Genomic DNA, 12639 nt, shown 5'->3' with positions numbered 1-12639 from the left:
AAATGATCAAAAGTAACAGTGAATAACAAGCTATAACATAGTTCACCACAACGCGAGCCCCTTCACCCTACAGTTAGTAAAGAGGGCAATTAAAATAACTATTTTCTTCTATGACCAAGTTGTCAGTTAAAATCCTCCTGTAAATGTACAATGCTGTCATTCGTTTTTTTGAAGCCTATTATAAATTCACTCCATTTTTCTACATGAAAATTATTAAAAGAAGCACACAACATCTTAATGGTAACACAAGCGCTTAGTAGCCAAGTACTCAACTTGTTAGGAGTTCAATGAATCATTCTTCTTATTCTCATTCTTATATTTCTTTAAACATTCTATAAAGCCAGTAAAATATCCATTCTCACAACATACTCAATAATATTAGTCTAAGGAATAGGGTACATATAAAGCTATATCAACAGATTGAAATAAGGAGACAATAAATGTAAATGAGAGAGACAATTAACAAAGAAGTATACTAGGAAATACTGCAGCACATAATAGCCTGAACAACAACTAATGAGATTTCAACACCATTGAGAAACCATACAGCTATGGACACACAACAAGGTCAGGGTTTGATGCTTTCTTAGGTCTTGATACTTTGTAGAAAAATACCTTTTTTTTTTTACCCATTTCATTGTGAATGCAGTTGTTCAAGTACAAAAACAAAATCAGGATCAATATGACTGCAAAATGACTACAGTACAGTATGACAGTTACAGCAGTTTACTGTTATATCTCATCCATTGACCCTCTGTCATCTGTGGAGAAACAAGGTTTGTATTGGGATTTATCAATGGGAATTCATTAGGCAATAACCCATCCGCTGAAGGACATTGCTACAATGCTCATTTGCAATTTGAGCTGGCAAGAAATAGCTAAACAATATGTTTTCTAAACCAAATTGTTTCCAAATGTGTGCATAATCGGAAAATGAGACCTCTAACGTGTCTTTAGCAAGAGGGGAGAAAATAAGAAAACAATCATAAAATAAATGTTGGTTCTTAAGTACATGTGTACAAAAACTGGCCAAATGATAACACTTGACCTATTCCATTAATGGGGGCATCAAACCCTTGACTGCTTCGGCCTGAATCCCCAAAGAAAAAACCCAATGCAGGGGGTGATTCCCTTGACAAATATACAAACACAGACACATCAATTCTCATACAGAAGGGCTTTAAGAATGTGTTATTACTGGGTTACAGAGTTTCTGTGATGCATATAAGATAAATCATCCTAAAACAAGTACTTTTCCTACCTCCCTGCTTCTTTGGGAGAATGTGCTTCGCAAAGCTCTCATGAAGGGGAGGAGAGGTTGTGAGATTATTCTCTACTGGTAAGGTGTTAAAATGATTCAAGTCACTTCAGAGGGGTTTGACCAGAGAAGACTAACTGGCAATGTGTGCCATGCCTTCAGGAATTTCACAATATTTCATACAAGGATCCAGAAAAGATTACTCGCAATCACACTGTGGGAAAAGTTGGAAGCTGAACGCTTCTTGTGTAGCTCGAGTATTTCAAGAACAACAAAGTTGTAAAAATACCAGGCTTCATCAAGAGACCGCTTTACACAGGTCTCTTTAATTTAAACCACACCTTAAAGCTCTGAGTGTATTGTTTAGTTATTTGGAAGGCATTATTCTAACATTGAAATGGCTACTGTAGCAGGGGAGAGACAATGTTCAAAAGTAAATATACTTCATTACCACAAGAATACCACATTTTGGTAATTGTAAGGTCACTGGATCTACGTTGATGCTCACATTCTGAATCATATTTTCCATAAAACACATAACACGTTAAACAAAGTGGTGTGATACTAACATATTTTACACATTAAAATGTTATTTAATTCAAAATATAGCAAGTCCATTGAAAGAAAATTGAGTGTAGGGTTAAAAGGGCTTCTCGTAATTTGCTAAATGTAGATTATACTGGAAAATGTTTTAATGAAATCAAATAAATCATATTTGAAAAGCCCATATTGGAAGAAACATTTTGAATTATTTTATGAATTTTATGTTATCAAGTTGTTTTTGCTGGAATCATACTTATTGCATCTTGCAATTAAAATAAATAAATAATAATATATGCCATTTAGCAGAAGCTTTTATCCAAAGCGACTTACAGTCATGTGTGCATACATTTTTACATATGAGTGGCCCCGGGACTCGAACCCACAACCCTGGCGGTGCAAGCGCCAGTCTAGAAATCAAATCTTTACTTAAATTAATGATCACTCAAGCAGAAATATCTAAAGCATTTCAGATGAAGCAGGTCACATATTACATTCATTTTGTGCTAGTGACCATTAATTTAAAGGTATTATTGGTACTTTTTTTATTTTTCACTCTATAGGTCATTCCATGGTGTACTAACTTATAACATGTTTTAGTTTTTTACAAATTCATTTGTTTACAACATTAATAAAGCTAAAATACAACTTCAACAACATAAAAACACTTACATATAAAACAATTCAGAGAGAAGTTTGAGATTGAAATGGAACATTTAGGGGGCAACGAGTGACAGATTTAAAACATTTTTTTTTCAAATCATAGATGTTTGATGTTTGAGAATGGTGGACTGCAATTGGCAGTCAAATAGATTAAGATATTATGGCAACTTTAATCATTCATACAGTAACGTTTGCCCACTGACAAAGACATGATCAGTCTATAATTTTAATGGTAGGTTTATTTGAACAGTGAGAGACAGAATAACAACAAAAACATCCAGAAAAACGCATGTCAAAAATGTTATAAATTGATTTGCATTTTAATGAGGGAAATAAATATTTGACCCCTCTGCAAAACATGACTTAGTACTTGGTGGCAAAACCCTTTTTGGCAATCACAGAGGTCAGACGTTTCTTGTAGTTGGCTACCAGGTTTGCACACATCTCAGGAGGGATTTTGTCCCACTCCTCTTTGCAGATCTTCTCCAAGTCATTAAGGTTTCGAGGCTGACGTTTGGCAACTCGAACCTTCAGCTCCCTCCACAGATTTTCTATGGGATTAAGGTCTGGAGACTGGCTAGGCCACTCCAGGACCTTAATGTGCTTCTTCGTGAGCCACTCCTTTGTTGCCTTGGCCGTGTGTTTTGGGTCATTGTCATGCTGGAATACCCATCCACGACCCATTTTCAATGCCCTGGCTGAGGGAAGGAGGTTCTCACCCAAGATTTGACGGTACATGGCCCGGTGAAGTTGTCCTGTCCCCTTAGTAGAAAAACACCCCCAAAGCAGAATGTTTCCACCTCCATGTTTGACGGTGGGGATGGTGTTCTTGGGGTCATAGGCAGCATTCCTCCTCCTCCAAACACGGCGAGTTGAGTTGATGCCAAAGAGCTCGATTTTGGTCTCATCTGACCACAACACTTTCACCCAGTTATCCTCTGAATCATTCAGATGTTCATTGGCAAACTTCAGATGGGCCTGTATATGTGCTTTCTTGAGCAGGGGGACCTTGCGGGCGCTGCAGGATTTCAGTCCTTCACTGCATAGTGTGTTACCAATTGTTTTCTTGGTGACTATGGTCCCAGCTGCCTTGAGATCATTGACAAGATCCTCCCGTGTAGTTCTGGGCTGATTCCTCACCGTTCTCATGATCATTGCAACTCCACGAGGTGAGATCTTGCATGGAGCCCAAGGGCGAGGGAGATTGAAAGTTATTTTGTGTTTCTTCCATTTGCGAATAATCGCACCAACTGTTGTCACCTTCTCACCAAGCTGCTTGGTGATGGTCTTGTAGCCCATTCCAGCCTTGTGTAGGTCTACAATCTTGCCCCTGACATCCTTGGAGAGCTCTTTGGTCTTGGCCATGGTGGAGAGTTTGGAATCTGATTGATTGATTGCTTCTGTGGACAGGTGTCTTTTATACAGGTAACAAGCTGAGATTAGAAGCACTCCCTTTAAGAGTGTGCTCCTAATCTCAGCTCGTTACCTGTATAAAAGACACCTGGGAGCCAGAAATCTTTCTGATTGAGAGGGGGTCAAATACTTATTTCCCTCATTAAAATGCAAATCAATTTATAACATTTTTGACATGCGTTTTTCTGGATGTTTTTGTTGTTATTCTGTCTCTCACTGTTCAAATAAACCTACCATTAAAATTATAGACTGATCATGTCTTTGTCAGTGGGCAAACGTACAAAATCAGCAGGGGATCAAATACTTTTTTCCCGTCACTGTATTCATCCCCTTGGCTTTTTTCCTATTTTGTTGCATTACAACCTGTAATGTAAATGGATTTTTATTTGGATTTCATGTAATGGACATACACAAAATAACTTGTAAAAAAAAAATCAAAAAAAAAAATAACGGAAAAGTGGTGCGTGCATATGTATTCACCCCCTTTGCTATGAAGCCCCTAAATAAGATATGGTAGAACCATTTACCTTCAGAAGTCACATAATTAGTTAGATTGCACACAGGTGGACTTTATTTAAGTGTCACATGATCTGTCATATGATCTCAGTATATATACACCTGTTCTGAAAGGCCCCAGAGTCTGCAACACCACTAAGCAAGTGGCACCACCAAGCAAGCGACACCATGAAGACCAAGGAGCTCTCCACAAGTTGTGGAGAAGTACAGATCAGGGTTGGATTATAAAAAAATATCAGAAACTTTGAACATGCCACGGAGCACCATTAAATCCATTACTAAAAAATTGAAAGAATATGGCACCACAACAAACCTGCCAAGAGAGGGCCGCCCACCAAAACTCACGGACCAGGCAAGGAGGGCATTAATCAGAGAGGCAAAAAAGAGACCAAAGATAACCCTGAAGGAGCTGCAAAGCTCCACAGCGGAGATTGGAGTATCTGTCCATAGGACCACTTTAAGCTGTACACTCCACAGAGCTGGGCTTTACGGAAGAGTGGCCAGAAAAAAGCCATTGCTTAAAGTAAAAAAAAAAAAAACACGTTTGGTACTCTGGTCAGATGAGACTAAAATTGAGCTTTTTGGCCATCAAGGGAAACGCTTTGTCTGGCGCAAACCCAACACCTCTCATCACCCCGAGAACACCATCCCCACAGTGAAGCATGTTGGTGGCAGCATCATGCTGTGGGGATGTTTTTCATCGGCAGGGACTGGGAAACTGGTCAGAATTGAAGGAATGATGGATGGCGCTAAATACAGTGAAATTCTTGAGGGAAACCTGTTTCAGTCTTCCAGAGATTTGAGACTGGGACGGAGGTTCACCTTCCAGCAGGACAATGACCCTAAGCATACTGCTAAAGCAACACTCAAGTGGTTTAAGGGGAAACATTTAAATGTCTTGGAATGGCCTAGTCAAAGCCCAGACCTCAATCCAATTGAGAATCTGTGGTATGACTTAAAGATTGCTGTACACCAGCGGAACCCATCCAACTTGAAGGAGCTGGAGCAGTTCTGCTTTGAAGAATGGGCAAAAACCCCAGTGGCTAGATGTGCCAAGCTTATAGAGACATACCCCAAGAGACTTGCAGCTGTAATTGCTGCAAAAGGTGGCTCTACAAAGTATTGACTTTGGGGGGGTGAATAGTTATGCACGCTCAAGTTCTGATTTCTTGTCTTATTTCTTGTTTGTTTCACAATAAAAAAATATTTTGCATCTTCAAAGTGGTAGGCATGTTGTGTAAATCAAATGATACAAACCCCCAAAAAATCAATTTAAATTCCAGGTTGTAAGGCAACAAAATAGGAAAAATGCCAAGGCGGGTTAATACTTTCGCAAGCCACTGTATGAGTGTGTATCTGTGTGTTGTGCACATACAGTCTTTCTACAGTACTATATCTGTACACCTCACACACTAACATTTGCTTTGAACCCATCAATAGCCCTCAAAGCACACTCAATGTGCTGTAAAGGTACATGTTTAGACCAGAAGTTATTGCCAGACCACATGGGGATTATTTGTGTTTGTACAGTACATCATCAACATGTTGAATTTCTTTGGTGGGAAGAAAGAAAAGTCCCAAAATGACAAGTCAGTCCCCGTGATCAGATAGTTATAGAGACTGTAGGGTGTGCAGTATGGACGCCAGATTCTCCCTGCAGTGGAATGTTTCAGTAGTCTGCCTCTTTATGGAGGGGCCAACCACTCGTGTGGAAAAGCATCTCCCTTATCTGTGTTCTTAGGCCCACAGGCCTCATGGAAATCAACAAAAAAGTACCAACAAGGATACACCACAGAACAGAAAGAAAATGATATAACCAGCAACCTATACATGTTACGCATCACATCTGCCAGGAACCCAAGGCTTGCATGGTGGAGCCGGTTGGAGGGAGTGTGGTGGCGTATTGGTGAAGTACCTAAATGTTGATGTTTTAGGTTTAGTTTAGGGAGCAAACCTGGGTCTGACACACTCAAGTCTAAGCTACCTACCTATAAGGGCTCAAATGGATTATTGTCAACTTTATAACCTTAATAACTCAACTGTGCCTGAACACTTTACACAGGTATACACCCCCTCCCCCTATGAATACATAACATCACTGTACAGCAACTCCCGGTTACAAATCAAAATAGAAATGAGCCTAATAACAAATCACTTGCACTGATAAAAACATCCACGAGAATTATTGCAACAATCTGTAAAATAACACAATACAGTATATTCTGTACCTACAGCCATTTTAAAAGTTCAATAATAACGTTAAAATAAAATAATCACTTCAAATGAAGTACTATGGCATGACATGAGGGGATAAGGGGGAAGGCTCTCGCTAAAACCACAAGCAGTTCTGATGTGCCTACTTCATGAGGACACTACAACAAACAGAGTAATCATATATCATTGGCTACTAGAAATAAAACTGATATTAAATTAAGCAGCAAACACATAGAAGCAATAGCCCAATCAGTTCTCTTACTATCAGGTATCCCTTTCTGGTGGTATGATGTCTGTGAACACATGATTCCGAAGACAAAATGGATAAAGTGTCAACAAATGAAGCCCATTTCATAGTAAGCCCTTCCAGGTGTACGCAGTAGCATTTCTGTTCCGTTCACATCTCTCTCTATGCTGTGAGGTGCTACACAACCATCAGAGCAGAAATGACTAAATAACTTCCATTTATCTTTGCAAGACCACAACAACAACACAACAACTTGTATCAGAGTTAGGTGTGCATTCATGCATTGCCCCTGTAACTCCTGCCCACTGTCACTGTTACTACCAACCTGCTCCGTGCCAACATGCTATTCTTTTAGACCCATTTACATGAGGAAAGCCACCCCTACCACTCTGCCATCCTCAGTTCTTATCCAGACCAACCAAATGCTTTCTACTAGCCCCTTACTCACTCACTCACTCACTCCCGCCAGATCTGGGTTTAAATACTATTTAAAATCATTTCAAATACTTTAGCTGGGCTTGACAGAGTTTGCCTGGCGCAATGCAATAGTTGAAAAACTGCAAACCCCGCCCATCTGGCACTGCAGGCAGGCTAAAACAAACATTATAGTTATTTAAAAGATTTCAAATAGTATTTGAACCCAGGTCTGACTCCTAGCCAGCAACCTCTCAGCAGCCCTCAATACTCTGCTTCCCTAATGAAACAACCAGGCTCTTTCTCGGTGGCCTTCTGAGGATCACCGCCATAGCAACCACCACTTCCCATCAGGCCTTTCTATTGGCTTAGCTTTTAACCTTAGATTCCTATTTTTTCTCGAACTCTGGACTCTGTCACTTGAAATCACATAAAATGTTTTTGACAGTCACTTTCTTGTATTTTTGCATTGTCTGTTTCCCCTAAATGGATCCTTGTGCTGATACTTCTCTGTTCTATTTTTCCTGTACAGATTCCCTTGTGTGATACATCTCAAACTAAAGCCATTGTATGTATGTGCACCACGGTGACTTACAGTTATACTGAACACAAATTAACATTTATATCCAGCACACAATGTCAAGAGGATTGATCTAACGACTTTGGTTCAGTACCCCAGGCAAGTTAAACTCATGTACACTTAACAAAAAAGCCAAAGGTCAAGTAAATATGAACTCTGACCTCTTATCTCTGTAGTATACTGTCATAAGGATAGGACACAGAGCTAGGGGCTAAGCCTACACCTGGAAGATAAATCAAATCTGCCCCGACAATAAGACATCAATGAAAGGAACCAGTTCCAGCTAGTCTGTTGGTTCTCAAGGTTCCAGCGAAGTAAACTGTGTCGTTATATCTGTAAGGCACTACGAGGGAACAATGGTCAAACCTAAGACTGCGTAGGATTCCGAGTATTATAGCACAAAGGTGCAAGAGGTGGACTACACACACATGGCTGACAGTAGCACACGCACACACAGACAATCACGTTGTACATGCCTATGTTATTATAACCACTTTGTGCAATCACATTGGAAAAAGAGGAACAAATAAATTCTATTGGTATCAGAAAAAGTTATTCATAAAATAATATGGGTGCAGACTGCTACATTCTAAAAACGTGGCCCAGCTAAGACTCCTATACCTAAAACATAAGTCTCCTCAAAAAGGCGAGAACTAAAAAACAAAGGGAAAATACCTATTAATAGACTAGAACGATTTTTTGTCTTTCGTTGGTTATATTTCCAGAAGACTCCTGACTCCAGTTGTCTGTTGGAGAAGGAGGGGTGGGGAGGCGGAGGGGTGCTTTGTTCTCTCTCCCCCACACATTTAATTATTTGGAAATGTTTAAGACAGTTCAAGGCCATCATTATTTTTTGTATTCTTTGAAGAGCAGCAGGTTTCCATATTTCACCTTCATTCCCAAATCCTCATGGGAATTCTCATGGGAATTCTTACGTTGGGAATTCCAACATCAAGAGAGGGACCCCTTGTTAAAACAGTCCCTTTCCAATTCAAGAGGGGAAAACCAAAACAAACAAAACGCTGTTTTAGAAGAACAAAAACCCTCCATCTCTCCCAAAGGCCCTTTATGAAGACATTGCTGTAAAATTACGAGAAATTACTCTCATTTGAAAGAGAGAAAACAAAGCAAAACTGGCCCTTTTGGAGAGAAAAAATGATGAATAGAAAAAGAATAATATATATTCTACCTGTCCTTTCTCTTACTAGAGGGGCTGTCTATTTATTTACCTTTCTCCTCTGTCGTTATGTCTTCAAGTAAACGTGACAGTTTTTTAAAGATTGCATGTCTCTCTCTCTATCTCTCTGTCTGTGGAGTGGGGATAGGGAGGGAGGACATGGATTGAGCAGCAGCAGCATCATTGCTGGGGTCTGGATCTGGGGGGGTCTGGGTCTCCAGTGTGTTGGCTTTTCTCTAGAGGTAAGGGTACTGGTTCACCTTGGTAGGGCTCAGCGGGTATCCAGTGTAGACTGTGGAGGCAGGCGAGGCGCTGATGTATGTCTGGTGAGCAAACTGAGCCTGGTACTGGCTGTGGTGGAGGGTGGGCGAGGGCAGCACATGGTGCCCCATGCTGACGGGCACCTGGTGAACGATGCCCGGTGTGTGGTAGGTGGTGTGCTGGACCGTGTGGCGGGCAGAGCCCGGGGTTGCCACCAGGTGGGCCACAGTGCCCGTGGAGCCCAGGGCTGCGGGCGTGGTGGTGTAGGTGTAGAGGTGGGGCTGGCCGGGCAGGTGGGTGGCAGCCAGGTGGGTGGCAGCCAGGTGGGTGGCAGACAGGTGGGTGGCAGACAGGTGGGTGTGCACGTTGGCAGTGTGAGAAGGGCTGTTGTGGTGGTGGAAGGAGTAGGGCGCCTGGGCGCCGATGGTTGGGGTGATGTAAGCCTGCTGGCGCCGGTGGCCTCCGTTCCGCTCAGTTACCATGTGCTGCTGGGCCTGGAGAGGAGAGAGGAGAGATACGAGGATGGAGTCAGTGAAATCCAAATGCCAGTCTCACTTTCCACACAGTTAATCTATGCTGCAATAGTCTATGTGCCGGGGGGCTAGGGTCAGTCTGTTATATCTGGTGTAATTCTCCTGTCTTATCTGGTGTCATGTGTGAATTTAAGTATGCTCCCTCTAATTCTCTCTCTCTCTCCTTCCCCTCCCGGAGGACCTGAGCCCTAGGACCATGCCTCAGGACTACCTGGCCTGATGCCTCCTTGCTGTCCCCAGTCCACCTGGTTGTGCTGCTGCTCCAGTTTCAACTCTTCTGCCTGCGGCTATGGAACCCTGACCTGTTCACCGGACGTGCTACCTTGTCCCGGACCTGCTGTTTTCGACTCTATCTCTCTCTAACGCACCTAATGTCTCGACCTCTGAATGCTCGGCTATGAAAAGCCAACTGACATTTACTCCTGAGGTCCTGACCTGTTGCACCCTCAACAACCACTGAGATTATTTTTTGACCCTGCTGGTCATCTATGTACCTTTGAACGTCTTGAAGAACAATCTGGCCTTAATGGCCATTTACTCTTATTATCTCCACCTGGCACAACCAGAAGTGGACTGGCCACCCCTCAGAGCCTGGTTCCTCTCTAGGTTTCTTCCTAGGTTCCTGCCTTTCTAGGGAGTTTTTCCTAGCCACCGTGCTTCTACATCTGCATTGCTTGCTCTCTGGGGTTTTAGGCTTGGTTTCTGTATAGTACTTTGTGACATCTGCTGATGTAAAAAGGGTTTTATAAATAAATGTGATTGATTGATTGATAATTATATAAATCATTTAGATGGGTCCTTACTTGGCTCTCTCTCCATACCTGGCTGAGATTGAGAGGCTGCTGCTGCTGGAAGGGGTGTGGCCCCGAGCGCTGCTGTCGGTAAGCCACACCCCCCGACAGGTGGTTGTTGCCAGACACCATGCCCACGCCGTTGGAGGTTTTGAACTTGTACGCCGAATTCTGATGATTCATTGCATCTGCAGAGTAAAGGGAACAAGGTCAATCCAGGTCAAGAAAATAATAACACATTACAGTATAAATATGCAAAAAAAAAAAAAATGAACCGAGGTAGCAACAGTAACCAATGGGGCAGGGCTTAGCGAAGGTTCATTTGGAGAACCAACAATGATAATAATGGGTACATTTGTAACAATGTGTTTCAAATAATGATAATAGTATTTCCTATACTCTAGATGAAAGAGTATCAACCATCCCTCCCTGTCTAAGTGGGTGTGTGGATCTCTGTAAGTACCTGTGTAGATACCTGTGTAGGTACCTGGTATCAGGCGCTCACACTCGCTCAGCACCTCGCTGGACTGGCTCTTCAGAGGGGGAATGATGATGGAGCGAAGGTTGTTTCCGTTGCTGTAGTTGTCCAGTAGGGTGGTCTTGGAGTCATGGTAGCCGTTGTTGTTGGGCAGCCTGGACTCTACTGCATAGGGACTGTTGTTACTGGATGAGTCCGAGTCGGGGGAGTCGTGTACTGTGACACAGCTGATGATGTTCTTCCTCTGCTTGGATGAGCTGCAAGGAGGAGGATCACTTTTTAGTAATGGTACATATAGCATTGATCAGCCTACTAACCTTCTGACCAATGTTGGTGTCGATTCCATAATATATAGTGAATTCAGATCAATCCACAAAAAAATGCCCTTATGCCAATCATGTCCAATCGTATTACTGAATTGGCTGGAACTGAAAAGAAATGAAACCCTGCTCTTTCAGTAATGAAACTAAACAGGCACTAAACATGGCCTCCTGTCACGTAAGTTTGTTTGTAGTTTGTACGTTTGTAAGTCACTCTGGATAAGAGCGTCTGCTAAATGACGTAAATGTAAATGTATGTACTTAACCCTGGCTCCCAGAACCCTGCATGTGTGTCATGTCTGACCCCAAATGGCTGACCTGTACCTGGTATGGTTGGTGTTGCTCTGATTGTGATCATCCTCCTCGTCCGTGTCACTGCTGATAGTGATGATGCTGACGGCAGGGCTGGGCGTATCAGGGATGATGATGGTCTGACGCTGCCCGTTGTGGTGCTGGTGGTGGTCCCGGGTGGTGCTGGAGGCCTGCTCTGCCTCGCCCCGTCCCCACCCTCCACAGCCCAGGGGGGGTCCGCAGCTGGAGCCGGAGGAAGGGCCATTGTTCTGAAGCACAGCACAACGTGGAGGGGTGTTCTCCTTCACCCGCTTGGAGCGCTGTGGTGATAGTACCGCCTGGGAGGAGGACACCTCGTACGCAGACACATTCCTGACGGGAGAGAGAGGAGAGGGGGATGAGGTGGCACCTATTACTACAACCTAATACTAGGTGGCACCTACTACTACATACAGAGTAATAATACCGAAGACAGACACTGCCCAGGTAACAGCTGACAGATTATTTGCATTTTTTACGTTTCACTTTCGACTTCGAGCTGGCTATTGTGTTCTGATTGGTTGAAGGTTGAAAGCCGCCAGTGCCAAATAATCTTCACAGTGAATCAGGAAAGACAGGGGGACTGTAGGTGATGGTCAGTCACTGACTGTTTTGTGTTCAGATCTAAAGAGGTCCTAGTTGTATAGGAGGTCGTAGTTGTGTAGGAGGTCCTAGTTGTGTAGGAGGTCCTAGTTGTATAGGAGGTCGTAGTTGTGTAGGAGGTCCTAGTTGTGTAGGAGGTCCTAGTTGTGTAGGAGGTCCTAGTTGTGTAGGAGGTCCTAGTTGTGTAGGAGGTCCTAGTTGTATAGGAGGTCGTAGTTGTATAGGAGGTCGTAGTTGTGTAGGAGGTCCTAGTTGTGTAGGAGGTCCTAGTTGTGTAGGAGGTCCTAGTTGTGTAGGAGGT

The 12639-nt window shown here is 42.8% G+C and overlaps 1 protein-coding gene across 5 annotated transcripts in view; it reads right to left on the bottom strand.

The window, feature by feature from the left end:
* Positions 1 to 5688: 5688 nt before the first annotated feature.
* Positions 5689 to 12639, bottom strand: part of LOC121532282 (homeodomain-interacting protein kinase 2-like) — a 125548-nt gene continuing 118597 nt past the window's right edge. For 2 of the 5 annotated variants that reach the window (XM_041838128.1, XM_041838129.1), the window contains exons 12-15: positions 11730 to 12068; positions 11071 to 11342; positions 10620 to 10795; positions 5689 to 9777 (exon numbers count right to left, since the gene is read on the bottom strand). In XM_041838128.1, the coding sequence (XP_041694062.1) occupies positions 9259 to 9777; positions 10620 to 10795; positions 11071 to 11342; positions 11730 to 12068 (1306 nt within the window). In that variant the 3' untranslated portion in view covers positions 5689 to 9258. The remainder of the gene's footprint in view (positions 9778 to 10619; positions 10796 to 11070; positions 11343 to 11729; positions 12069 to 12639) is intronic. The other 3 variants (XM_041838130.1, XM_041838131.1, XM_041838133.1) reach the window with 3 other exon arrangements.

Source organism: Coregonus clupeaformis, chromosome 19, assembly GCF_020615455.1.
Source record: "Coregonus clupeaformis isolate EN_2021a chromosome 19, ASM2061545v1, whole genome shotgun sequence".
In the NCBI taxonomy this organism is placed as follows: Eukaryota; Metazoa; Chordata; class Actinopteri; order Salmoniformes; family Salmonidae; genus Coregonus; species Coregonus clupeaformis.
Note: the sequence above shows the minus strand (reverse complement) of the source record. Positions and strands in the feature narration are given on the sequence as shown.